At 39.0% G+C, this 27,223-nt stretch overlaps 1 protein-coding gene across 1 annotated transcript in view; it reads left to right on the top strand.

The window, feature by feature from the left end:
* Window positions 1–1,537: 1,537 nt before the first annotated feature.
* Window positions 1,538–27,223, top strand: part of LOC145399290 (glutamate receptor-like) — a 155,087-nt gene continuing 129,401 nt past the window's right edge. Inside the window, exons 1-2 of the mRNA XM_080271961.1 lie at window positions 1,538–1,618; window positions 7,668–7,784. Coding sequence (XP_080128087.1) covers window positions 1,538–1,618; window positions 7,668–7,784 — 198 coding nt within the window. The remainder of the gene's footprint in view (window positions 1,619–7,667; window positions 7,785–27,223) is intronic.

Genomic DNA, 27,223 nt, shown 5'->3' with positions numbered 1-27,223 from the left:
AAACTCCATGGCCTGGTATTTGTAGTGATTAACGGCTGTCCCAGGCAAACCTCAGCATAGAACGTCGAATTTCCAACTTAACTGTGAAAATAAGTGAATATGAGTAGGAGCTATGTGAATAATGAGTAATGAGTAGTGGGTGAGAAGTGCCTGGTGTCAGTCACACGTTGCTTGGCATGGCAGACTCGCGTTGTGATGTCATCTCAGCACATGGTGACGTCGGCTTCCCACACTGGTAGCTGTGGTGAGTGAATGAGTAGCGATGAGTAACTTGAGTGAAGATGAGTTGTGAGTCGTGTCTCACTCTTCGTTTGTTTGTTCCCTTTATTCTATGTGGAAGTTTTTTCGGTCCTTTTCTCTAGTGATTTACTCGTTGAGGGATGAAGACTGCCGCTACTTGTAGGTGCGTGTAGAAGATTATATAGACGACGTAGAGTTGTTATTTGTAGTTGATTGTAGATGGCTGTAGTTGATTGTAGATGGCTGTAGACTTTGTAGACTATTTGCACTGTAGACTGTATTTTGTAGGAATCAATGTAGAACTGAAGCTAATCTTGTAGTCTCGGTTGCTTTTGTAGAAATTTGCTTTTAATTCGGAGACGATGTCCGCAGATTTGCTGGTTTGTCGTTAAGCTATGTGCAAGGCGTCGAGTGATCTCTTGACCTCTGCATCAGCGTAATGATCTGGAAGACGGAGGGGGCAGGATGGAGAGAATGCTGTCAGGAGCTGATATTGTTGGTTGTTTTCAATCTTGATATTTTGTAGGAATTTAATGTTGATTCGTAGACGAGGTTCGTATCCCACCGCTGCCACCAAATGTCATAAAGACTTTGTAGTTACTTGTAGAGAAGTATATTTTAGACTTGTGGTCGAGCGGCTTTTATATCTTGTAGTAGTTTCCCCACCAGATGTCATGTAGTGACGGGAGAGGTAAAGAATAGTATGGGACTATTTTTATTTGTCTTGGAAATATTAAACAGGTATAAGAGTATAAGTCCCGGGTAGCTACCTTCCTGTCTCGCTATCTCTCTCTCTTTCTGTTCTAAGGCTAATCTCCGTCTCGACCTCTCTCTAGGGTCGCTTGTCTCCTTCTAAACTCTCTTTCCTAAAATCTGGTGTAGTAGGGGTGTGTCACACATGTTCCTCATGGCAACCGGATCTTTCTCACGAGAGGACTGCTGACAGCTAGCTGCATCATCTCCTTACTGGCCGCTGTCGTCAGCTTTCCTCCGTGTAAGCATGTTTAGCGCTGCTCGCTTCTCGCAGACACAACACCTTCTCATCATTTGACTTCCTGCTTCTATCTGTCTCTCTATCTATCTATTTATCTATCTATCTATTATGTAGTCCTATACTACTGCTACTACCACTACTACTGCTACTACTACTACTACTACTACTACTAGTACTAGTACGACTACTACTACTAGTACGACTACTACTACTACTACCACCACTACTACTACTACTACTACTATCACGCTTGTTCCAGACCTGAGCCAGTCTGCGGGTGAGCTTCATGCTGCACTGGACTCCATGTTGGCCACACAGTCATGCAGTCGCTCCTCCGTGTTTGTGCTGACAGATGGCTCGTACTGGACCTCTCTTGTGGCCATGGTTAGTTTTTTATTATGTACTATTCTCCTTTTTATATGCAGGACTCTGGGCATAGGCTTAATAGTCAGTTCCCTTAGGCCCAGTAGTCATTCGACGTACCATACACCTCCACATACCACCACTTCGGCTCTTAACAAACTCCGTCTATACTGAACACATGCTAAGGCTGTCTCATACAAGAATACTCGATCTGTAGAAATTTCTTAGCACTAGAATGCTGCCTGCCACAAAGAAGTGCCGTGGAGAAGTGGAGTCGTAATAGTCTGTTTCTGCCACGGAGATATGTGATATAAGCTGCAAAAGGACGAAAATCTAGGCCAAGTTAGAGTAAAAAGACTAGAGTATGATATTCTTGTCAACCCCGTGTGTAAAGAGATATAGCAAAGCAGAAGCAAACGCCCGATTTTTATTGCAGGATGTTGGACTGATGGAGAGATTTCTGATGCACAGACAGAGTCAGGAATTAGGTATGGAATGGCTGATCACTACTGGTATTAACTAATTAGAAAATAATAAAGTAGAAGGAAACAACTGCATTTTTATTGGAGGATGAAGGACTGATCGGGAGATTTTAGAAGCAATAGCTGTTCTTATTTTCATTATATATGGAATGGGTGATTAATAATAACTTTTTCCGAATTTTAGGGAAAAACTAGCAAACATTAGGGCCTCACCCTAAATCAGCTAATTCTTGATACTATGTTCCCCCCCTGTGGCGACACAATCTGGCCGCAGTAGGGCGTGGTACTACCACTCTGCAGCCAGGTTGAGTTAGGAAGAATTCTTGTCGCCGTACCCCTTGTGTGTCGTAAAAGGCGACTGAAACGGGCGGGATGAGGGGACTTGGGATCCCCTCCTTTGCATTTTTTTTTTTTTTCAGTAAGACAGGGCATAAAAAGGGATGGGGGATTGAGTTATCCCCGCACCCTGAAGATTGGGTCTATGAATGTGCGTGGATGTAGTACTGTTGAAGCTAAAAGGGAGGAGATTTGGAGAATGTTTGTGAGAAGAAAGTTGGATGTGTTAGCTTTGAGTGAAACAAAGATGAAAGGGAAAGGTGAGTCTAAGTTGGAAACATGAATGGAAGGATGTCAGGTGTTGATAGTGGAAGGGCCAGATAACGTGTGGCTTTGTTAGTGAGTCTGGAAGTGCATCAATGTATGACTGAATGGAAAGGGGTGACGTCGAGACTGCTGTGGGTGAAAGCGAATTTTGAAAGTGGGTTGTGGGTATTTGTGAGTACATATGAACCTGGTAGTGAAAGTGGGACAGAAGAGAGGGAGTCTTCCTGGAATAATGTTGATGAGTGTCTGCAGAGTTTTGTAGCAAATGTGAATGTGGTAATGATGGGAGATCTGAATGCTAGAGTGGGAAATGTAGCAGTTGAAGGTGTAGTTGGTAAGCATGGTGTGCCTGGAAGAAAGGAAGATGGGAAACGAATGATAGGGACATGTGTTGACCGAGAGGTGGTGATTGGAAATATCTTTTTTGAGAAGAAAGATATTTATAAGAATACACAGGTGAGACAGGAGGGTGGAAGGGTTGTTGATAGAGCATTGATGGACTATGTGGTTGTGTCCAAGAATGTAAGAGGAAGATTGTTGGATGTGAGAGCGTTAGGAGTGAAGGATGGAGGTAGCCTATGTCTGACCACTACCTGGTGGAGGGAAAGTTCAGAGTACGTTTGAGATGGGTGACAGCTTGCAGAGTTAGGGGTGGCAGGGAGGTTTTGAAAGCCAGTGAGTTGCAGAAAAGTGAGACAATGATAGAGTATCAAGAGAAGTTAAAAGATGAGTGGAAAGTGGTGAAAGATCAGGAAAATGGCAGTGTGGAGGAAGAATGACAGTTGTTTAAGAGTGTTGTGGTGAGCCATGCGGAAGAGGTGTGTGGTGTGAGACGAGTTGGTGGTTGTGAGCGAGGAAGTAAGTAAGGCTGTGGCTGAGAAGAGATGTGTACATGAAATGTGGCTGCAGAGGAAGGATGAAGTGTCATATGAGAGGTATAAAGAAAAGAGGAATAGGGCGAAAAAGGCTGTGTGTGATGCTAAAGTGGCAGCAGATGAGGGGTGGAATAGGCGGTTGACTGAGAATTTTCAAAAGAATAAGAAAATGTTTCAGAAGGAGGTGAAAAGGGTGCGAAAGGGAGAGTCTAGGAAGAGAAAACGAGTAAAAGCAGAGGATGGATGGATGTTAACTGAGATGGATGCAGTAAGGAAGGGATAGGCAGAGTATTTTAAAAGATTGTTAAATGTAGAGGAGGAAAGGGAGGCTGAGACTGTGAAAGATGTAAGGGTGCAAGGGATAAATGTGTTGAGAGAGTTGAATGATTCTTTGATCACGATGGAGGAAGTGCAGGAGGCAGTAAAGGAGATGAAAGAAGGAAAAGCTGCAGGTATGGATGGATGTGCTGTGGAATGCCTGAAAGGTGGTGGAGTGACTATTGTTGACTGGTTAGTAATATTGCTGATAAGTGTTTTGTGAGCAGTATGGTGCCGATTGACTGGGCAAGTGCTTGTGTGTTCTGTTGTATATAGGTAATGATTACAAGTATGAATGTGCTAGCTTTAGGTGTATAAGTCTGTTGAGTGTTGTACGTAAGGTATATGGTAGAGTGTGAATTAAGAGAGTTTGAGAGGGTACAGAGGGAGTGATTGGTGATGAGCAGTGTGGCTTTAGGAGAGGGAGGGGATCCATGTATCAGGTGTTTGATGTGAGACAGGTGTGTGAAAAGTGTTTAGCGAAAGGTAAGGATGTGGTTTGGGCGTTTGTGAATTTAGAGAAAGCGTAGGATAGAATTGATAGGGAGGCTTTGTGGACTGTTTAGAGATTGTATGGACTTGATGGCTGGTTGTTAGAAGGAGTGAGAAGTTTTTATATGAATAGTAGAGCGTGTGTAAGAGTGGGAAATACTGTGAGTGATTGGTTTCCCGTGAGAGTGGGGCTGCAGCAGGGATGTGTGATGTTGCCTTGGTTGTTTACTATTTATATGGATGGTGTTGTAAAGGAGATGAATGCGAGAGTGTTAGGTGGAGGTATGAGTCTGGTGAATGCTGATGGTAGAGAGCTGAATCTGAATCAGCTGCTGCTTGCGGATGATACTGCACTGGTGGCCGATTCGGAGGAGAGATTGAGCCAGTTATCAGAAGAGTTTGGAAGGATGTGCGGAAGGAGGAAATTGAAAGTAAATGAGAATAAGAATAAAGTGAAGTGTACGAGGTTGATAGATGGTAGGAAGATGAACATAGTTTTGAATGGTGAGTTGCTTGAGGAGGTAGAGTGTTTTAAGTATTTAGAGTCACATGTTGCTGTGGATGGAAGAATAGATGTGGATGTGAAGTTTAGAATGAATGAAGTAGGAAAGGTGCCGGGAGGAATGAAAACAGTGTTTAGATGTCGTTCGCTTGGAATGGATGTAAAGAGAAGGCTGTATGAGGGTGTAGTGGTACCGACTGCGTTATATGGGGCTGAAACAAGGAATATGGATGTAGGAGAGGAAAAGGTTGAATGCAATGGAGATGAGGTGTCTGAGGAATATGTGTGGAGTGATGCGTTTGGATCGAGTGAGAATGATGATGTGCGAAGGAGAATTGGAGTTATGTACGAGATGGCTAATCGAGTTGAGCGGAGAGTGTTGCGATGGTTTGGGCATATGAAAAGAATTGATGAAGAGCAATTGGTGAAAAAGATAACTGGATCGGATGTGGGAGGTGTAAGGCTGAGAGGAACACCACGAATAGGATGGCTGAACAGTGCAAGGAGATCGTTAAATGCAAGAGGGATGTCTGTTGAGCAAGGAAGAGTGGCTGTGCATGATAGGAGTGATTGGAGAGAAATTGTGGTTGATTAAATGGTGACGTGGCCCTGAGGGGACATTCTCCCGCATTTGGTCTGATCAGCTGATCAGATCAGTTGTGGGTAAGGGGATGGGTTCATTATGGTGTGGCTAGGGTAAACCAGCTCTACTGTCGGGCCCTGCTGTGGATGTCGTTGATTGCACTGTGCAGTTGACCCTCGTGTGGTGTGGTTTGGTGAGGATCTGTCTCTTCTTCCCTTGGGGCTATGATACAAATAAATGTGTGTGTGTGTGTGTGTGTGTGGATGAGTAATTGGGAATGTGTCGTCCTGTCTCGGCTACCTCCCTGTCTTTGGGGGAAGCAGCCTAGGTATAGAGATAGATGTTCTGTATATTTCATTCATAAAATAATGTACAGTATATACTTGAGAGACGTCCTAAAACAAACAGTGAGATTTCGTTATATCCAGATTGGGATGTTGAGGGAACATCTCTTTGGTAACAGTAATTTAGTTGAGGTAATTTGGAGCTGAGTTACATGACAGTGGGTTGCTGTCACATATCTTTGCTGAAACGTACTGACATTAATGCTCTTTGCCATAATCATCTGTAGGTGTTCTTACTCTGTCTTTATATACTCTCTTTCGATTGTTTGAAAATCAGTCATCACATGTTCTTATTTTCACTACTCCTTTTCCTTCACCTTATTTACGTTTATTTCCTAATCACATAACGTTACGTATGAACGAGAATTAGTAAGAAAAATATATAATAATGTGTGATTCATTCACTGACCTGCTTCCCATTTATTTAATACAAATATCACACAGAATAAATTTTACACCTTGCATAACACATAATGAATGGATATTACAATGGGAATGCACAATGGGTGTTCTAGTTGGTTTATATTCAACTGTCAAAGATCTGTAGCCCTTTTTAACCTACATGGTGGCCAGATGTAGTCATACTGGAGGGCTGTTTTGGCTAATAACCAACGAGGCTCTTTCCTGCTTCATAACTAAGGCTTATCGAATTTCACACAATCACAGCGTAAGAATTCAAGTTGTAAAAGCGGCATAGTTCAGTTAGGTGAGAGCAGACTAGCTAAATGTCTCCACCCCTTCTCTAGAGCCACGGTACTCGTTTCATTTCAACAGCCAAAAATGGAAATCTTTACGTCTTGATTACTGTGCGGAACACGAGCTTAACATTCGAATATGATATTAGTCAAGAAGAGGTAGCATAGAGAGAATACATAGATCTAGAATAGGCCTATTCTGCTACTGACCTTCATGATATAAGCTCCAAAGGAACAAGTAGTGCTAGGCACAACAAACCTCTCCAAACAGCAGTTATTTTATTACTGTTAAATACCGACTCGTTTCTGCCATTTAGTGTCAGTGCACAATTAGAGTCTAAGGTAACGGCACAGATGTTTTCAAGTTACACCCTCTGTAAATCCGTGAACTTGCATTTGACTTTTCAAGGTCACTCAGTGTGAAAGGTCATGCTGCCAAATGAATGCCCATATGAGACTTCCTATATCTTGGTAATAGTAAATATCTATCTTCAACGAGTTTCGGGTTGTAGCCCTCTGAATATCCGTGACCTTGAGTTTGACCTTTCAAGGTCACTTACAAAGGTCAAGGTACCAATTAAAAACCCATATAGGATTTCCTCTATGTTGATATTAATCTCTCTCTCTCTCTCTCTCTCTCTCTCTCTCTCTCTCTCTCTCTCTTCAACCAGTTTCGAGTTATAGCCCCATGAATATCCATGACCTTGGGTTTGAACTTTCAAGATGAAAAAAATTTGTGCCAAATGAAAGCCCATATTACGAGTTATTGTATGTTTCTAATGGTAAATATCTCTTTTTCAACTGTGTTCAAGTTATAGCCCTTTGAAAATCCATGACCTTGATTATGATCTGTCAAAGTCACCCGATTACCTACCTTACCAAATTTAATAACTTTCTTTGGAAACCAGCCCCACATATCCTGAAAGATTCAGGTAATTTCATTCAGCCGTTTTTCCGTAATGTTGCTAACAAAGAAAGAAAGAAACAAAGAAACAAACAAACGACCAAAAACAATACCTCGTCGGACTCCGTCCAGTCGAGGTAAAAATTTTGGTTCAAAATAGTCAAAAGAGTAGAGGAAATAGCCACATTACAATGTATCCAGGGTGTGGTTCTCCCAGTAGCGGGCCAGATAGAAGAGAAGGACATGGCTAATAATGTATTCCACTGGTACAGGATCTGCCTATGATGCGAGCACCCTGGGGACTGGCAGTTTTTGAGGGCGAGATTCATGGCCAAGACGAGAACATGACTCGGAAAGAACTTATCCATATAGTTAGTGAAGCTCAGAGGGTAGGTTGTGTGATATATTAAAAGTAGATTTATGCACATAATCTTACATGTTGTGTTATTACAACTGCAAGAAATCTTCACACTTATTACGTAACAAAAGGTAATTTTCTTTCTGTAATAGATGGATCGCCAATTTTTAGCTTACTTTCTTCATCTTTTTTGGACAATATTTTTTCGCCGATTTTACACAAACACACACACACACACATATATATATATATATATATATATATATATATATATATATATATATATATATATATATAAACCATTCACTACGCTGGGTGGTAACCATATAACCAAATTATGGCACCTGGTGGTTTAGTGGGTAATTACAGCACTCCAATCGGATTGAGACGGTGAAGGTTTATATCCAAGGGATGGTTGGGGTTATTGCTCATGTAATGCCACTCAGGGATGAGTGAGGCTAGTCAATCTCATCTTAAATGTCAGGACCAAATTGTCTAGCCCCAGGCTATATATATATATATATATATATATATATATATATATATATATATATGTGTGTGTGTGTGTGTGTGTGTGTGTGTGTGTGTTCTTACCTTACCTAATTGTTCTTACCTAATTTTATCTTAACATGAATGAGTCAAGCTTGTACTGTCCCGTGTCTTAAACCATATTTATCGTACATATCCTTAAATTTGTGAATTGTTTTGGCACACACTATTTCATTCGGTAGTGCATTCCACTGATCAATGCTCTGTTTGGGAAACTGAATTTCCTCACTTCTTTATCACCTCTCTTCTTATGCAGTTTTTTGCAGTGTCCTCTTCCTGATGCTTCCCCATATGTTAAGTAATCAATTATGTCTATTTTCTCCTTCCCTGATATGCATTTATATAGCATAATTATGTCACCTCTTTTCCTTCTCTCATGTAGTGTTGGTAGATTCAGTTTATTTAGTTTTTCTTCGTAGCTTACATCCCTTAAGCTTGGTATCCATCTTGTAGCGGCCCTTTGAACTTTTTCAATCTTGTCTATGTGTTTTTTGAGATGAGGACTCCAGACTACTGATGCATATTCCAGGGTTGGCGTGTGTCTATGTGTGTGTGTTCTTACCTAATTGTTCTTACCTAATTGTATCTTTACAGGAATGAGTCAAGCTCGTACTGTTCCGTGTCTTAGACCATATTTATCGAACATATCCTTAAATTTGTGAATTGTTTTGGCACACACTATTTCATTCGGTAATGCATTCCATTGATCAATTGCTCTGTTTGGGAAACTGAATTTCCTTACGTCTTTATCACCTCTCTTCTTATGCAGTTTTTTGCAGTGTCCTCTTGCTGATGCTTCTCCATATGTTAAGTAATCATTTATGTCTATTCTCTCCTTTCCTGATATGCACTTATATAGCATTATCATGTCACCTCTTTTCCTTCTCTCCTGTAGTGTTGGTAGATTCAGTTTATTTAGTCTTTCTTCGTAGCTTAGGTCCCTTAAGCTTGGTATCCATCTTGTAGCGGCCCTTTAAACTTTTTCAATCTTGTCTATATGCTTTTTGAGATGAGGACTCCAGACTATTGATGCATATTCCAGGGTTGGTCTAATGAATGATGTTATTATTCTTCTTAGCATGTCTTCATTTATGTATGTGAATGCTATTCTCATATTTGCAAGCAGTGTATACATGTTCCGTACCTTCTCGCTGATGTGGTCAGCCGGAGATAGTCTGTTATTGATAATCACACCTAGGTCTTTCTCTCTTTCTGATGTGTATAGGGTTTTATTTCCTAACTTATAATCCCAATCAGGTCTTTTTCCACTTTTGCCAAACTTGATTACATGACACTTGTCCACACTGAATTCCATTTGCCATTTACTACTCCACTCATGAAGTTTATTTAATTCTTCTTGTAGCTCCCTACAAGAGTCTGTGCTAGTAATTCTCCTTTGTATTTTTGCATCATCTGCAAACATATTCAGATAGCTCTCATTTCCAGTGTTACTGTTTATATCATTTATGTACACTAAAAACATGATTGGTGCCAGCACCGAACCCTGTGGTACTCCACTAGTCACTTCTTTCCATGATGAGTAGTTTCCTCTTAGTACTGTCCTCATTTCTCTTTTTATGAGAAAGTCTTGCATCCAACAAAACAGTTTGCCTCGAATTCCTCCTTGATGGTACAGCTTCCATAAAAGTCTTTAGTGTGGTACTGTGTCAAAAGCTTTCTTGAAATCTAAATAGATACTGTCCACCCATCCTTCCCTTTCCTGTATTGTGTTTGTTACTGTCATAGTAGCTCAACAGATTAGTAACACATGATTTTCCTTTTCTGAAACCAAACTGTGTTCTTCTGGATGATTTACCCAAGTTTTTCTTATAAGTTTTTCTAATACCTTGCTTACAACACTGGTCAGTGATACTGGTCGGTAGTTGAGAGGATTTTGTCTATTTCCTTTCTTGAATAAGGGGACTATATTTGATTTTTTCCAAATATCAGGTAGTTTCCCTTGACTCAAGGATTTCTTGAAAATTAAAAATAATGGTTTACTTAACTCCTTTGCATATTCTCGTAACACCCAACATGAAATTTCATCAGGACCACTTGCTTTTCCTCTGTCTAATCTACTTAACTCCTCCTGTATTACTTTTTCTGCTATTTGTATATCTGGTAGTATGTGTGGACATGCGTGTTCCACATAGTCCCTCTCAAAATTTTTTTCTTCTGTAAAAACTAATTGGAAATTCTTATTTAGTGCTTCACAAATATCTTTCTCTTGTGTATAAGTGATTCCCTCGTCCGTAATGGATTGTATTATATCTTTTACTTTCGTTTTGCTTCTGATATAGCTGTAAAACAGCTTTGGTTGATAACTACTTTTATTTATTATATCCTCCTCAAACTGTTTTTGGGCTTCCCTCCTTATTCTTGTATAGTCGTTTCTTGCCTGTTTGTAATTATTATACGCCCTTTCACTATTGTGTCTTCTGTATCTATTCCACAACAAATCTCTTCTTTCTTTTGATTTTTTACATTCTGTATTGAACCATTTCTGTATTTTCTTATCTGCTTCTTTGTGCTGTGGGATGTACTTATGGACTCCTATTTCATAAAATTCACAAAATTTTTTATATACAGCATTTAAATCTTGTCATCTAAGCTCATTTTCCCAATCAACTTCTAAGAAATACTTCTTTAGGTCCTGATAATTTCCCTTTTTATAGTTTAGGCTCTTTTTGTAACTGTCATTGCCGTTTACTACGTCATATGCTATCCTGAAGTTATAATTTAGTACTGCATGATCGCTTTTGCCAAGTGGAGGGTGATATATTAAACTGTCAATGTCATTTTCTTGCCTTGTAAATATTAGATGTAGCACTGAAGGTACATCAAGTCCTCTTTTTCTAGTGGTTTCCCTCACATGTTGCGTTAAGAAAAACTCTTGTACGAGATCCAGGAGCTTTTGGTCCCAACAGCTTTCTTGGCTATTTATATCTAGAGTATTCCAATTTATATTTGTATTGAAGTCCCCAGTTAGTATAATTCTTTCCGATTTCTCTTCCATTTTATGTAGCAAGGATCTTATACTCTGAATTGTACTCTCTGCCAGGTCTTCATATTCGTCTCTTTCCCATGTGTTTGATCTGAGTGGCATATACAAATTGGCTACAATTACTTTACCTTCAGATGTGTCGATCTCTACTGCAATCAGTTCTACTTGTGATGGTATATCTAGGTTTATTTCCTTGACTTTTAGATTTTTCTTAGTTAATATTATAATTCCTCCTCCTTTTTTTTAAATTTCTGTCTCTTCTCCATATATTGTATTCCTCTAAGTTTAGTATGTCATTGGATATCCTTGGTGTTAATTTTGTCTCAGTTAGGCATATTATTTGTGTGTGTGTGTGTGTGTGTGTGTGTGTGTGTGTGTGTGTGTTTATGTACGTTTGTATATATGTGAGTATATATATACAGCATGTATATATGTATGTAGAGATATGTTTGTATCTGTCTGTCTGTATATCTGTCTCTCAATCTGTCTATCTGTTTATCTATCCATATATATATATATATAAAATCTCTTCAGTATCCTGACACCCAATAACCAGAGCCCCCGATGTCTGGTCATTTTGGGCTCGGGCCTTCGGAGCCCAAAAATGGCCAAAAAAAAAAAAAAATCAATCAATCATTTCGTGTGGCACCCCACGGGATGCATAGGGCCTCGATGAACTCTCTCCACCAATATTTGTCTCTTGCCATCTCCTTCAGGTCCCACCAACACTCCTCTCCTGCTTCTTTTTTCATTGTCCTCAACCAGGTTTCCCTCGGCCTACCTCTACCTCTTCTTCCTCTAGCAGTCCACTCTCGCACATCCTGTTATTAAACTACCTTCTTTTCTGTATATGTGCCCAAGCCACTTCCAGCGAGACATTCTCACATATTTATTAACTGGTTCCACTCTCGTAATATCCCTTACTCTTTCATTTGTAAATCTGTCTTGCCACTTTACCCCAAGAATCCTTCTCAGTATTTTATTCTCAAATCCTAATACTTTCTGATATGTTGCAATTACACTGTGCCATGACTCATGCCCGTAAATTAAAATTGGTCTAACCATGGACTTGTAAATTCTCACTTTAGTATGTACCGAAAGCATATTATTATTCCAAACAGATTGCAACATTCCAACAGCTCACCAAGCCTGTCTAATCCTCTCCTCAATTTCATTGTTTAATGATCCATTAGATGATACAATCGTTCCCAGATATTTAAAGTTTTCTACATTCTTCACCACATTATTCCCAATTACACAATCGATTTGGTTCTCCACGTCCATATTAATAATTTCAGTCTTTCCACAATTTATTACCAATCCCACTTTTTCTCCTTTCTCCACCAGACAATCAAGCACCTTCTGCATCTCGTAAATACTTCCGCAAATCAGTACAATATCATCAGCATAGTCCAAATCCATCAGCTTCTTACTTTCTTTCCAGTTAATTCCTGCACATGTTCTCCTTACAACCTTTCGCATAACATAATCCATAACCAAAACAAACAGCAATGGCGAAAGAACTCCTCCTTGAATCACTCCTGACCTAACTTCAAATGGATCACTCAAAGAACCACTCACCATTACCTTACAAAAAGTATCTTCATGCAGGCTTCAAATAATATTTACAAACTTTTCGGGTATACCATAGAATCTCATGTCAGGACTACATATTATAACTACAAATCATCATAGATAGATAGATAAATAGATAGATAGACAGCCCTCTGCGAGCCTGGGAAAAGGAAATGAGTTTGCAAGTTACACTGAGGAAAGCTGACGACAGCGGCCAGTAAGGAGATGATGCAGTTAGCTGTCAGCAGTCCTCTCGTGAACAAAGACCAAGTAACCATACACACACATATACACACATACTCACACACAGGCTTCTTAAACTTTCCATCCACGAGGAACACACGTGATACGTCTCCTGTTTCACCAGAATTTAGGAAAGAGAGCTCAGAAGGAGACAGGCCTTAGAAGAGACAGGTCACAGGGAGAAGGGCTTGGCTACTTGAGAGAGAGCGAGACAGAGAGATAGCTAGCGGGACGGGACTCTATACTTACGCTCTGTGTGAGAGACTTGTTAATATTTCCAAGACAAATAAAAATAGTCCCATACTATTCTTTACCTCTCCTGTCACTACATGACAAATGGGAAGCTACTCCGAGATATAAAACCGCTCGTACACAAGTCTAAAATATATATATATATAACTCAACCACAAAGGAACCACACAGTCTTTTATGACACAAGGTCATTTATGACATTTGGTAGCAGTGAACGTATATGAACCTCGTCTACGAATCAACATTGAATTCCTACAAAATATCAAGACTGAAAACAAAAAGAATACCTCTCACAACCAACAACACAAACAGCTCCTGACAGTATTCTCTCCAACCAGCCCCCTCCGTCTCCCCGATCATCATGCTGATGCAGAGGTGAATAGATCACACAACGCCTTACAAGTAGTTTAACAAAATATTGATACGATCTCGCAACTTCTACGACGAACCAGCGAATCTACGGACATCGTCTCCGAATTAAAAGCAAATTTCTACAAAAGCAGGCGAGACTCTACAAGAATAGCTTCAGTTCTACTGTGAATCCCTACAAAATGCAGCCTACAATGCAAATAGTCTACAAGTCTACAAAACAACTCTATAATCTTCACGTAACTTTAAGCAGCAACAAGAAGAATATAAAACAAAGCAAGTAAAGAAGAGGAAACACCGAAGCAACAAGCACACAAGCCCCCACCACTCACTCCCGCCTACGCCTGATGCAGAGGTCAAGACACGCAGCAAAACACCAGAGCCGCATTTATAACGCGACTTACTTACCTTTCTTCACCCAGCTTAAGCATCGCTACTCAGTATTCACCACAGCTACCAGTGTGGGAAGCCGACGTCACCATGTGCTGAGACGACAACACGCCAATCAACACGTGAAGAACAACGCTATCACCACATGCAACACCACTCACACCATTCTCACCACGGTAAAAATTAGTGAGTTACATAGTTACGTCATTTATACAATACACAGTGATAGACAATAAGCTTCTGCACAAACATAATAAACGAGTTGTATAGTTACAGCTTAAATACACATACTTACTTCAGTTATCTGCATGACTCAAACACTAAATAATCACCAACAATACATATAACATTTATTTACTACCAACGAGTGTTACCATTTATACCTACATAAAATACGTGTTTCATACATACAACTATACATTATTACATCTACAAAGTAATAAAGGAAATATACCATCACAGTTACTCAGTGAGCAATTAAAAGACCTGTATTAAACATTTATTAATTAAAGCTACCTAGTGGACACATATAAATTAAGTTACAAGGTAAACTAGAAAAAAAAAAATGGCCAACACAAATGACGTTAGCAAGAGTGAACATCTTCAACACAATCGTGAAGAGAATGATTTCCACACAGTGCTGACACACATATTACTCACGATAGGTACAAGTGAACAACAAATCAGTGTATATAGTTAATACTGTATATATGTATATATATTTTTTATATAAAATAACAAAATATGGGACTATATAATATCATTTTCAGTAATACCTGTGCAATATAAACTAAACTTTTAAAAAGTATCCCAAGGAAATTAGCCAGTAATTATGCAACCATGAACAACATGGAAAAAGCGTACACAAGCAAAGAAAAATAAACTATAGAAAATCAATACATACCAAAAAAAAAAAAGAAAAAGAAAAGTAAAACAGAAAAAAGAGAAATAGAGTAAGATCACATAACAAACAAATGAAAATAAGTGTAAGTGTTACTACATATGCCAAAATACCACATAAACTACAAACAAAAAAGCAAATTATTGTCTCCACAAGCAACTGGCATGACACATCATCATTATCATCGACCGCAGCATATGTTAGAACTGCAATTATTACAATTATGTAACTCCATATTATAATTATGTAACGACAAACGATTACATTATGCTACACTTGCTACAATTATGTAACTTCAAACAATATGTACCAATTTATGTGACAGTTGCATTAACAAGATGTAACTTTTATGTAACTTTAACTACAATTATGTAACTACAAACAATACTACAAACAATATGTACCATTTCTGTGACAGTTGCATCAACAAGATGTAACTTTTATGTAACTTTAGCTACAATAATGTAACTACAAACGATATGTAACAATTATGTAATGACAAACGATTGCATTATGTTACACTTTGCCAATTAATAGTTGCATTAACAAAATGTAACTATAATTATAAGGCCAACACAATTATGCATTAACACAATATTTTGTAACAATTCATAAAATGTTACAATTATGTAGTACCACAATGTTAGTACAATATTTTAAGTCATACAATTATAGCACAATTCTGTATTACCAGTATCATCATACAAGTTAGGTGAAATATTAGACATTACTAAAGTGATAACTCAAATATGTAATGTATAACCTAGCAGTATTACCATTGCACAATTATATGCGTATGTCTGTTATACATACACATCTCACAAAATGCATACTACTTGTTTAAAATGTAATATTACTAAATAATCACTATTTACAATGAATATTATATGTATACAATATTCATACAATTATGTTACTTTTACAATATTATGTTTTTCACTTAATTAGCTTATAAGTTCATTATAATGTGTATATAGTATGTATTAATATGTTATGACTATTAACTGTCGATGGTACGCCATTTTCGCGCAGCCGAACAGATGTCAGGACTACATATTATAATTACAAATCATAATAGATAGATAGATAAATAGATAGATAGACAGCCCTCTGCGAGCCTGGGAAAAGGAAATGAGTTTGCAAGTTACACTGAGGAAAGCTGACGACAGCGGCCAGTAAGGAGATGATGCAGTTAGCTGTCAGCAGTGTAACTTGCAAACTCATTTCCTTTTCCCAGGCTCCCAGAGGGCTGTCTATCTATCTATTTATCTATCTATCTATTATGGTTTGTAATTATAATATGTAGTCCTGACATCTGCTCGGCCGCGTGAAAATGGAGCACCATCGACAGTTAATAGTCCTAAAATATTAATACATATTATATATACATTATAATGAGGCGTGGGTTCGAATCCCACCACTGCCACCAAATGTCATAAAGACTAAATGTCATAAAAGACTGTGTGGTTCCTTTGTGATTGAGTTATGTATATATATATTGTGAGACTTGTGGACGAGCGGTTTTTATATCTTGGAGTAGCTTCCCATTTGTCATGTAGTGACAGGAGAGGTAAAGAATAGTATGGGACTATTTTTATTTGTCTTGAAAATATTAACAAGTCTCTCACACAGAGTGGAATATAGAGTCCAGTCCCGCTAGCTATATCTCTGTCTCTCTCTCTGTCTCTCTCTCTCAAATTGCCAAGCCCTTCTCCCTGTGACCTGTCTCTTCTAAGGCCTGTCTCCTTCTGAGCTCTCTTTCCTAAATTCTGGTGAAACAGGAGACGTATCACGTGTGTTCCTCGTGGATGGAAAGTTTAAGAAGCCTGTGTGTAAGTATGTGTGTATATGTGCGTGTGGTCACCAGGGCTTTGTTCCCGAGTGGTTTGCTGACAACTAACTGCATCATCTCCTTACTGGCCACTGTCGTCAGCTTTCCTCAGTGTAACTTGCAAACTCATTTCCTTTTCCCAGGCTCGCAGAGGGCTGTCTATCTACAGTATCTATTTATCTATCTATCTATTATGATTTGTAATTATATGTAGTCCTGACATCTGCTCAGCCGCGCGAAAATGGCGTACCATCGACAGTTAATAGTCCTAACATATTAATACATACTATATACACATTATAATGAACTTATAAGCTAATTAAGTGAAATATATAATATTGTAAAAGTAACATAATTGTATGAATATTGTATACATATATTATTCATAGTAAATAGTGATTATTCAGTCATATTACATTTTAAACAAGTTGTATACATATTTGAATAAATGCATTAAAGTAAATTATTTAACTGTAATACAGTATGTACTTGGGTTATTATAGTGAAATGCATGTATGCAAGAATAAAAAATAGTTTAAAATCAAGATTATGGTAAGAGTTATTAATATTTCATTTAAAGATAATGGTACTGGTCTGCCATATGTGGGTCATTCTTCTTTGTATTTTTTTTTTATATATATAATTAATACTATATACAAAATATATACACTTCATTCAGGGTGGTTAACTGTGATGTTAACTCTCCCCCCACTAAATAATGACTCCAAATTAGCAATTCTTGCATGCATTCTGTGCATTGCGAACAGCAGTACTGCAACTACAATGCAGACGATTATAAAGACAGTAGGTGCTGGGCTATACACATAATATGGGTTGAATATACTCAAACTCAAATCTTCCCAGGGCTTCATTGTTTCATTGATCAGCTGCATAGTTTCAAACTTAGGTGAAGTCAGCTTAATACTTGTGCTCATGTTTAAGTTCATATCAGGCAGTGGGTGGAAATGTTTGTGTGTATGATTGAGAATGGCGTAGTGATTGATGGTGGATAAAGTAGCATGGCTGGTGTAAATACCGCACAGTAGTCTGGTGCTATGTATAATCCTGATGCTGATGTATGAGATGGTGGTATATCTGGACAGACTATGTAAACTGATGTGTTATGAGGGAAATAAAAAAACTGTGAGTGTCCAATGCGTTGATGGTGTACAAGTTTATCTGGAGCAAAAGTGAAGTTGCAATGATGATGAATATTGTTATTGCTGATGATAGCCATTTCACAAGGGACCGTATCAGTAGGCTGAAACGTGAAAATGTACGCAGGACAAAGATGAACAGCATGTAAGGATGTGCGGCACTTTCGTTCAATCGTTGACTCACTTGCGAAAGTGACAGTGTCCCGTCTCTTGGAGACCATGATGAGTTCGGTGTCTGTGTTGATGTTGATGATGACCAAAGTGTTGTTATTTTTAAAGGAGAAGGGGTGTATTTGGTATACTGTGAACAGGTCTTCAGTGATGAATAGTACATGAACTACCACTGATGTTGGTGTTAGTGTTGCTTCTAAATACGGGTAATATTGCATAAATTTCCTACTGCGGAACAACGGCTTCAATTTATGTTTATGTATGCCCTGACTAACTATCTGACGTAGCTCATGAACTGGGAGTAAGTCATTTGTGATCTTGCCATCACCAGCATTCGAAGTTCCTTGCATAAGTGCCCTGAAACGATTCTAGTGTTCTCTAATTGTAGTAGAATCGTGTCAATATATTCTGTGATGATGGAGAAGTGCTGGAAAAGAGTAACGTTTCCCTCTAATTCATTTATTTTATCTACACTCTCGAGAGCTACGTTTTCTGCTTGTTTCAGATTTTTCACAATTGTCTTCATTGCTGAGTTTTGTCCTGTGATGAATTTATCTTGGTATGTTAGTACCTGAGCTATCTTATTAAATTTGTTGTTTATTTCTTTAAGGTCATCCTCTGTAGCCAATCCAAAGATGTTCCCAAGAACTGCGCCGCCCAGGTCGAACAAACCGCGCTTTTGGCGAGTACGTGTGATGTTGTTCCTGTCGCTCAGGACCTCCGTTCCATAAGATGGGAGATCTTGGATCATGACGAGCATAGTTGACTTCGCCTGTTCTAGTTTCCATTTCGCTAACTTCACCATTTCATTCACTTCCTTGGTGTTAGGTGCTTGTGAAACATAATTTCTTATCATGAAGTACGTGAAATACTATCAAACGCCTTTTCAAAATCCACAAAACACATACTAAGTGGCATTTTCATCTCATTGCTTGTTGCATTAGATGCCTTACAATAAATATCTGATCATTATAACCTCGACCCTTTCTAAATCCCGCTTGTTCTTCTCTTAAAAATTTGTCAATTACTAGCTCTATTCTGTTCAACAAGATTTTGGAAAAGACTTTTACAACTACAGGTGTCAAAGCTTTCCCCCTCCAATTGCCAAACTCACTTAAATCTCCCTTTTTTGGTATTTTTATAATCACACAATTTTTCCACTCTTCTGGAATTCCACCATTATCCCAAGCCACATTAAAAAGTTTCAAAAGCTCATTCATCAATTCGTCATTTTCCACCTCAAGCATTTCAGGAAATATAACATCCTCTCCTGGGGCCTAAAAAGTTATTTATTTCTTTATAGATTTTGCTACCTCTTCCAAGGTTATATCCCCCCTTTCTATCTGCAAATCTCTCTCGGCTGGCAAAATGTCCTCTTCAGCTGGGATTGGTCTATTTAGAACAGATTCAAAGTGCTCTTGCCACCTTCCTTTTATATCCAAATCTTTAGTCATCAAATTACCATTTCTATCTCGTACAGGTATTTCCTTCCTTTTCTTTTCAGTCCCAGTTAACTCCTTTATGACCTGATATGCTGCTCTTGTGCTCTGACCGTCATTTTTAATTAATTTAATTTCTGTATCTGTTGCCTTTTCATCATATTGCCTCCTCTTATCAGGTCTAACCAGTCTTTTTACTTTAAAAAATCTAACTTTTTTACAAAAAATCCATCTTTTTTTTCAACCGGACATTGAACTGGCGCATGGCGCCGAGCAGCTGTTTATGCGCGGCCCCTGCTTCCTTCCCTCCCCAGTTACCGCGTAACTACCATCCTGACTAGACGATCATCGCGATGGATCCTGCACGTGCTCGTTTTTTGTGAATAAGCAGTGAATAAACTGCAATACCTTGCCACTAGAGCACATGGGAATTTACAGTATTGTGCAGTGTTAAGAAATTAGAATTCAGAGTGCAAAAGACTAAATGCAAATTGCATACTGGTGGATGCAACTCTCATGACGGAAATAAGAACAGAACTTGAAATGCTGAACAATTATAATTCACAGTGCTAAGGGTTAAGTGCAGCACAAAAGTGGATTACTGTACATGCTTCAAGAGCATTTTCACCACTGCCAGAGCATTAGAGGAGGCAAGTTAATATTTGTAATGGCCACGTGCTTGTTGTAAGTACCCTGTACACTGCTAAATATTTTCCATACTCACTTCTAATTCATCATTCTCTGGTTCCTTTTCATTTATTTCATGCTTTCTGTTCCTTATTTGTGTGAATAGGGTCCGGTAAGGAGTTATATAGGTGGTTCTCTGAGTTAGGCTGGGTTAAGGTCCATAAGTACAAGTCCAGGAGGCAGGATCCCAGTAGCCTGACGACCCCACTTCCCGGACATGCCTTTAGCCGTATCACATTGGATGTTGGAAAGATTACTGTATACACACACACACACACGCACACACACACACATATATATATATATATATATATATATATATATATATATATATATATATATATGACAAGGTATTTCGTAAATCATTCTTCTGCATACAATGTACAGTTGCAGCCTCATATAATCCGGTGATATATTATTTGTACCATTAGCGCATAACATAAGATCTGAATAAGTATTATCTCCATTACGAACTGGCATAAAACTCTTACTATTACCTCTCAGTGTATCTTATGTGTTTACATCACTGGGTATCAGTGTGTGTGTATATATATATATATATATATATATATATATATATATATATATATATATATATATATATATGGTATATACAGTACTTCATAATGCTTATCCACTTAATACAGAAACATAAAAATCCCTAACCAAGGACTTCAGATTTCTTTCATATATCCCTCAGACATCATCACTGAAGAATTTTCTGTCATGTCTCTTTTGACATGTTAGGTATATTTCTTCAAGGAAAACTAATTTAATTGTTATTCTACATTACATGCAGTCACAGTTGAAGAAAGTGCACCGTCACTGAATGAAGAATCAGTCAGAACTGATACTTCCTATGGAAGAAGAGGAAATAAAATTTGCTATCGGAGAATTACGAGAAGTATATGGTAGAATACGTACTGAGAGAGTTAGGGAAACAACAGAGGAATTAGTTGCAGAAGAACAGGGAGGTTTTAGAAAGGGAAGAGGTTGTATAGTTCAGATATTCATCCTATGGTGTTTGGTGGAAAAGTTTATAGAGCAAGGAAAAGAAGTTACATGTTGCCTTCATGGATATGGAGAAAGCATATGACAGAGTGGATAGGCAAGGAATATGGAAAATCTTAAGAATATTTGGAGTTAATGGGACGCTGGAGAATGCCGTGAAGCGTATGTATTAAGGCACTAGGGCTGCAATACGTGAGGATGGTGAACTGAGTTGATATTTCATTGTGAATGTTGGATTGAAACAGGGATGTGTCGTGTCTCCATGATACTTCAATTTGTACATGGATGGAATTATGAAAGTAATAAAAGGTAGGGCAGTGGATGTTGGTGCGGCCCTAATAAGCGAGGGCAGCGTTTGGAAACTTCTTGTTCTGTTATTTGCAGATGATACTGTGTTGTTAAGTGAAGACGAAGAGGAATTGCAAGGCTTAATGACAAAGTTTGGGAGAGTATGTAAGAAACGGAACCTAAAGATGAATGTATGGAAGAGTAACGTTATGGTGTTCGAGAGAAATGAAAGTCACTAAATCCACAGTGCGTCTAGATAGTGAAAAATGGAAAATGTGAGGGCATTTAAATACTTGAGTATTGTGATGAGTCAGGATGGGAGTCTGGAGGATGAAGTGCTTGAAAGAGTACTGAAGGGAAGAAAGATTGCTGGTTCACTTAAATCAGTGATAAGAAATTGGGCAGTGAACATGGAAGTCAAAGAGTCGGTGCATGACAGAATTGTGCCCCTCACTCTAACATATGGAAGCGAAGCTTGGAGCTTGTTGGAAGGATAAAAGTCAAGAGTGAAAGCAGCGGAAATGAGGTATCTGAAAGGGGCATGTGGAGTTACATGGAGTGACAGTCTGACAAATGAAGATTTGAAGGAACATTGTGGTGTGGATGTGGATGTGTTAAAAAGTGTTATGAGAAATACACTGAGGTGGGTTTGCCAGGTGGAGAGGATGGAGGGCAAAAGATAAATTAGAAGAGTGTATGTGAGTGAGATGAAAGGGGGGGGGGTGGCGAGGGAAGGGGAGACCGAGGATGAGATGGAGGGATGGAGTAGAGAGGTATATGAGAGAGGGGGAGTAATTTGACGGGAGGGCAGCGAAATTGGAGGTGACAGGGCGAAATGGAGGCGATTTGTTTGCGATCACCTTTTACGGGATGAAGGTGTCTGGCTATAGTTAAATATATAGACTGATCTTTTGCCAGCACTTTTTAATTCCTTCCTCGTCCTTCACAAACAACTTACGGCTGTCTTTCCCTCTATAACCCAATGTTTTGAACCCATACCATCTCTCTATGGCGTACTGGATGAAAGGGCAAGAGCAGTGGTATTCAGGTTATAGGCATTAATATGCCATAACACAATATATAATAGTTATAGGCACGTAGTAATTATATGCATTATTATATAACATAGCACAATATGTACTGTCTAGTGTTTAGGTAGAAGTGTAAAAGTCCTCTGGCCAGATCGCTAATACATAATATTTACCAGAAGATCTAAAATCCCATTGTGTAGGAAACACGAAACCGACGACAGCCGGTTAACTCACGTGGATGGAAAAGTACTAGACCTAACACACCGACCCACCGGGGAGTATACATTCCTAGAAATCAGATATAGCAGTCAGAGAGCCAGAAGGACCAGAGAAGAAAGAAGGGAATTGAAGAGATAGGATAGTGTAGGAGGTTTACCGCCACGCTGACAATACGTGGGTCCGTCACTCTGTCCATCACACCATGATATAACTGTGTCTCAATAAACCCCGTTACCTGAGAGTGTCTATAACTCACCTTCACCTACGATACAAGATAGACAGAGGGACAAGTGAGACAGAGAAAAGACCTACTTCAAGATAAAACTCAGAACAAGCTAAAACTCAGAACTCATGACATTGGTAGCAACGATTGTCCACATCATCCACAATATCGACACTGGTTTTCACCTGTCTACCTGGCTACCTACATACCTCAATATCTCTCCTATTAACACTGATGGCAGTGGTAAAAGAAGATAGGAGAGAAGCGGTAACGAAGCGGTGAAAAAGAAAGAGGCAGCAATGAAGAAGACAATTATTACAAGTTTCTATGACACAACTGTACACTTTAGAAGACTACAATTCTGTGATCAACTACAATTATCTACAACAAATATCAATGACCAACTGTCAACTATCAACGATCAGCTATCAATGATCAACTAACTACTTAACTACAAAACGACTCAAGAATTTACGTCTCTACAATCGACTACAACAAGTGACAAGCTTTAGAAGTTAACCACAAGAAAGTAAACCACAAGAAAATGAAGTAAGAAAAAATCGAGAGAGAAAAAAGAAGTGAAGTGAAAGAGTGAAGTAAGGATGCAAGACAGAGGAATGAGTAGGATGTGACAGCTGTTGACCCAGCAGTGAATGTTTTGATGCGGTGGCACAACCACCTGATCTCTGACTCCACAACCACAACCACCTTAACCAGACCCAGCAGGACCCAGCAGGAATGCAGTGATGACCCAGCGCATGATGTCTGAGCTGTGTTGACATTCCTGACCACCACCATCCACTACCACTACCATCATCCTCTACCAGCAATGCCTAGCAACATTTCTACCACAGTTACTATTAGTGAGTTGAATATTTGTTCTTTCAACGTTGCATTTAATTATTAGCAGTTCATCATTTATAAACATCTCTAACATACATATATTAATTTCATAACTCAATGACACACAATATTCACTTTACTGTACACTGATATATAGTACGTGTTTTATCATTTTAAATTAATGGACAATATAGAGTAATGTATAATGCAGTTTAGTGAGTAATACTATGTTAAAAAAACACCAAACTTAGTGCTAGAAAACACGCCATTAGCACTGATTAATAACCCTACACAGGTAGCAGAATACGAGAAGAAAGACACAAATAACCCAACACAATTAGAGACAACAAGAACAAGCAGAGAACCAAAACCCACCAGAAAAACAAAATAAACAACAACAAACAGATGAAATTTACTGTGAAGTAAATAATGATGATGATTGGTCAGAGTGGTCAGACATAAACAGTGAGGATTTTAGAACTATCTTACATACTTAAGACAATGGAATAGCACCAGACAATTAAAAGAGTGCACTGATCAGGAAACATATATGATTTAGCTTCATATTACAATGACAAGGGAATTCAGGTAAAAATAAATGGACCACCAAAGAGCAAAAGAAATGAAGCAAGTACCAATGCATTACCTCCTCCACAAAATTTCTGCGCTAATTGGGCACCAGTTTATGTTTATAACGATGACAAAAACCTCACAAAATTTTCAAGTACTGATAATAACAGATTAGATATCCAGACAGTGCTAGATGAATGTCAACAGCATTTCATTAAAAGAAACATTACATATGAGAAGGAAAAAAAATAGCTGTTTTTCAGCCAGAATAAATCTGGAATGTTACCCAGCTGGCAAATTGCTTAAATCAGGCAAGTTTTTGAAAGCTCAAACACATGATGAGTTTAAGACAGAGTTCCTCAGAAAATTCTCTGGAGGCAGGAATTTAGTTGATATAGCCCCAGAATTACGTAAAACTGTAGACCTACCGTAGCACCAGTCGAGCAAGGCAGTACTCCCAAGGTGGATGGATAGCTGATGACACGGAGACCTGGAGTTCCCATTTCATCTGCCTTCAGGACTAGCTTCTGACCATCCCCCTTTGCTGAACATTTTCAGTGTTTCATTTACACAGAGAGTTCCAGCATGCTCTCAAATACAAAGTCCTCCAACTATGTACACCAAAGTACATGCACATTACACGCCTCACTTCCTATGCAAAATTATCCCCCCAAACCATAATATCAACTAATCTTGCCTCAGAGTCCCCAAGGGGGAGGGACAATACATGCCCCCACCATCCGCCCCTCTACAGGTGACAACCTAGCGAGATGCCTGAAACCACTGTCTGACTCGTTTCTTCTCCATTTCTGCAACATTCGCGGCCTTCGTCTAACTTTCTGTTGATCAGAACCTCTTCTCCTCTAAACCTCACCTTCTCTTCCTAACTGAGACTCAGCTGTCTCAGGCGACTTATAGAAAACCCTTTTCTGTATCCTCCTACTCTCTCTATACTCATTTCAAAGCCAAAGGTGGTTGTTGTGTATATATATGCAACAACATTTCTTGCTCTCATGTTCCTGAACTTGAATCAACTGAATTCCCTACTCTCTGGCCTCGGCTTTCCTGTCATTCTCTGACTAAATATTTCTGTGCTGTTTACTTGCCCCAGATTTCTGCTGACTACGAAAAATTCTATGACTATCTTAATTCTAAGATGAAAAACATCCTATCCATTTCTTCTTTCTCCGAAATGTCCATTCTAGGAGATTTCAATGTTCACCACCACTTTTGGCTCTCCTCTCCTTCCACTGATACACATGGTGAACAAGCCTACATCTTTTCTATTCTTAATGACCCAGAGCAGCTTGTACAGCAGCCTATCCATATCCCTGACCGCCTTGAAGAAAGTGCCAACATACTTGACATTTTCCTTACAACTAATCCTTTTGCCCTTGCTGTTAATCTTTCCTATCTCTTGGGGTCCTCTGATCACAACCTATCACCCTAACCTGTCGTATCACTCCAGTAAGGTCTGTAGACCCTCCAAAGAAGCATCAGTTGTGGTACTGTGGAGCTACTGATTGAGAGACCCTCAGGCAGTACATCTTTAATATTCCTTTGAATGATTAATGATTCCATGGCCGAGAGCAATTTGAGTGTGCCTTGCGCATTGTGGAGGTTATTCTCTGGGGCAAGAGAGCATACATGCTTTTCTCATATCCTTTGACTAATGCAAAAAAATCCATGATTTAATCACACTTGTTCTACTGCTATCCACAACAAGAAGGCCTACAAAAGGTGCTCTCCTGAATCTCAACTATATAATATTTCTGCTCGGAATTGTGCTCTGCTAAAAATTTCATTCGCACTTAATGCTCTGAACTCTTGAACTAGAATTCTTCCCACTACTTCTAGCACCTTGCCAAAAACCTTTCTAACAACTTTACCTCATCATCCTTCCCTCTTATTTTTCACTCTGGTGGCTCTGTAGCTATTTTTTCTATTTATAAAGCAGAACTTTTCGTTTAGACTTTCTCCTCCAAGTTCACCTTTGATGATTCCAGTGCTGTTCCTCCATCATTTCCCCCTTCTGACGTCCTCGTGGTTGACATCAAATTATCTTCAGTTGATGTATTCTGTAACATCACTGGCCTCAAAACTAACAAGGCATATGGGCCTGATGGGATCCCCCTTGTTGTCCTCAAGAACTGTGCTTCTGTGCTTACACCCTGCCTAGATAAACTCTTTTGCCTATGTCTATCAACTTGCACCTTTCCTTTTTGCTGGAAGTTTGCCCTCATTCAGCCGGACCCAAAAAAAAGTGACCATTCCCAGCCCTCTAACTATCGCTGAATTGCTTTCACGGCCTGTGTTTCAAAAGTTTTCCAGCCTATTTAAAAAATAAATAAATTAATTAATTAAAAAATCACGTTTCGTATCACAACATCAGTACGGGTTCCGCCAAAGAGGCTTCACTGGCGATCTTCTCACCTATCTTTCAGACTCCTGGTCATCTTCCTTTCGGGACTTTGGCGAAAGCTTTGCCATTGCACTTGACATTTCAAAGGCTTTCGATCGAGTCTGGCATAAATCTTTAATTTCCAAACTACCCTCTTTCACTTTCTGTCCTTCTGTCTGTGTTTTCAGCTGCAGCTTCCTTCCTGGTCGTTCTATAGCTGCTGTTGTTGACGGCCACCATTCTTCTCCTAGAGCTATCAATAGCCGTGTTCCTCAGGGCTCTGTCCTATTGCTAACTCTCTTCCTTATATGCATTA

Source organism: Coenobita brevimanus, chromosome 48 (genome assembly GCF_032717465.1).
Source record: "Coenobita brevimanus isolate Jiangsu-jjx chromosome 48, ASM3271746v2, whole genome shotgun sequence".
Taxonomy (NCBI): domain Eukaryota; kingdom Metazoa; phylum Arthropoda; class Malacostraca; order Decapoda; family Coenobitidae; genus Coenobita; species Coenobita brevimanus.
The sequence above is the reverse complement of the archived record's forward strand: the minus strand, read 5'-3'. Positions and strand labels throughout refer to the sequence as shown.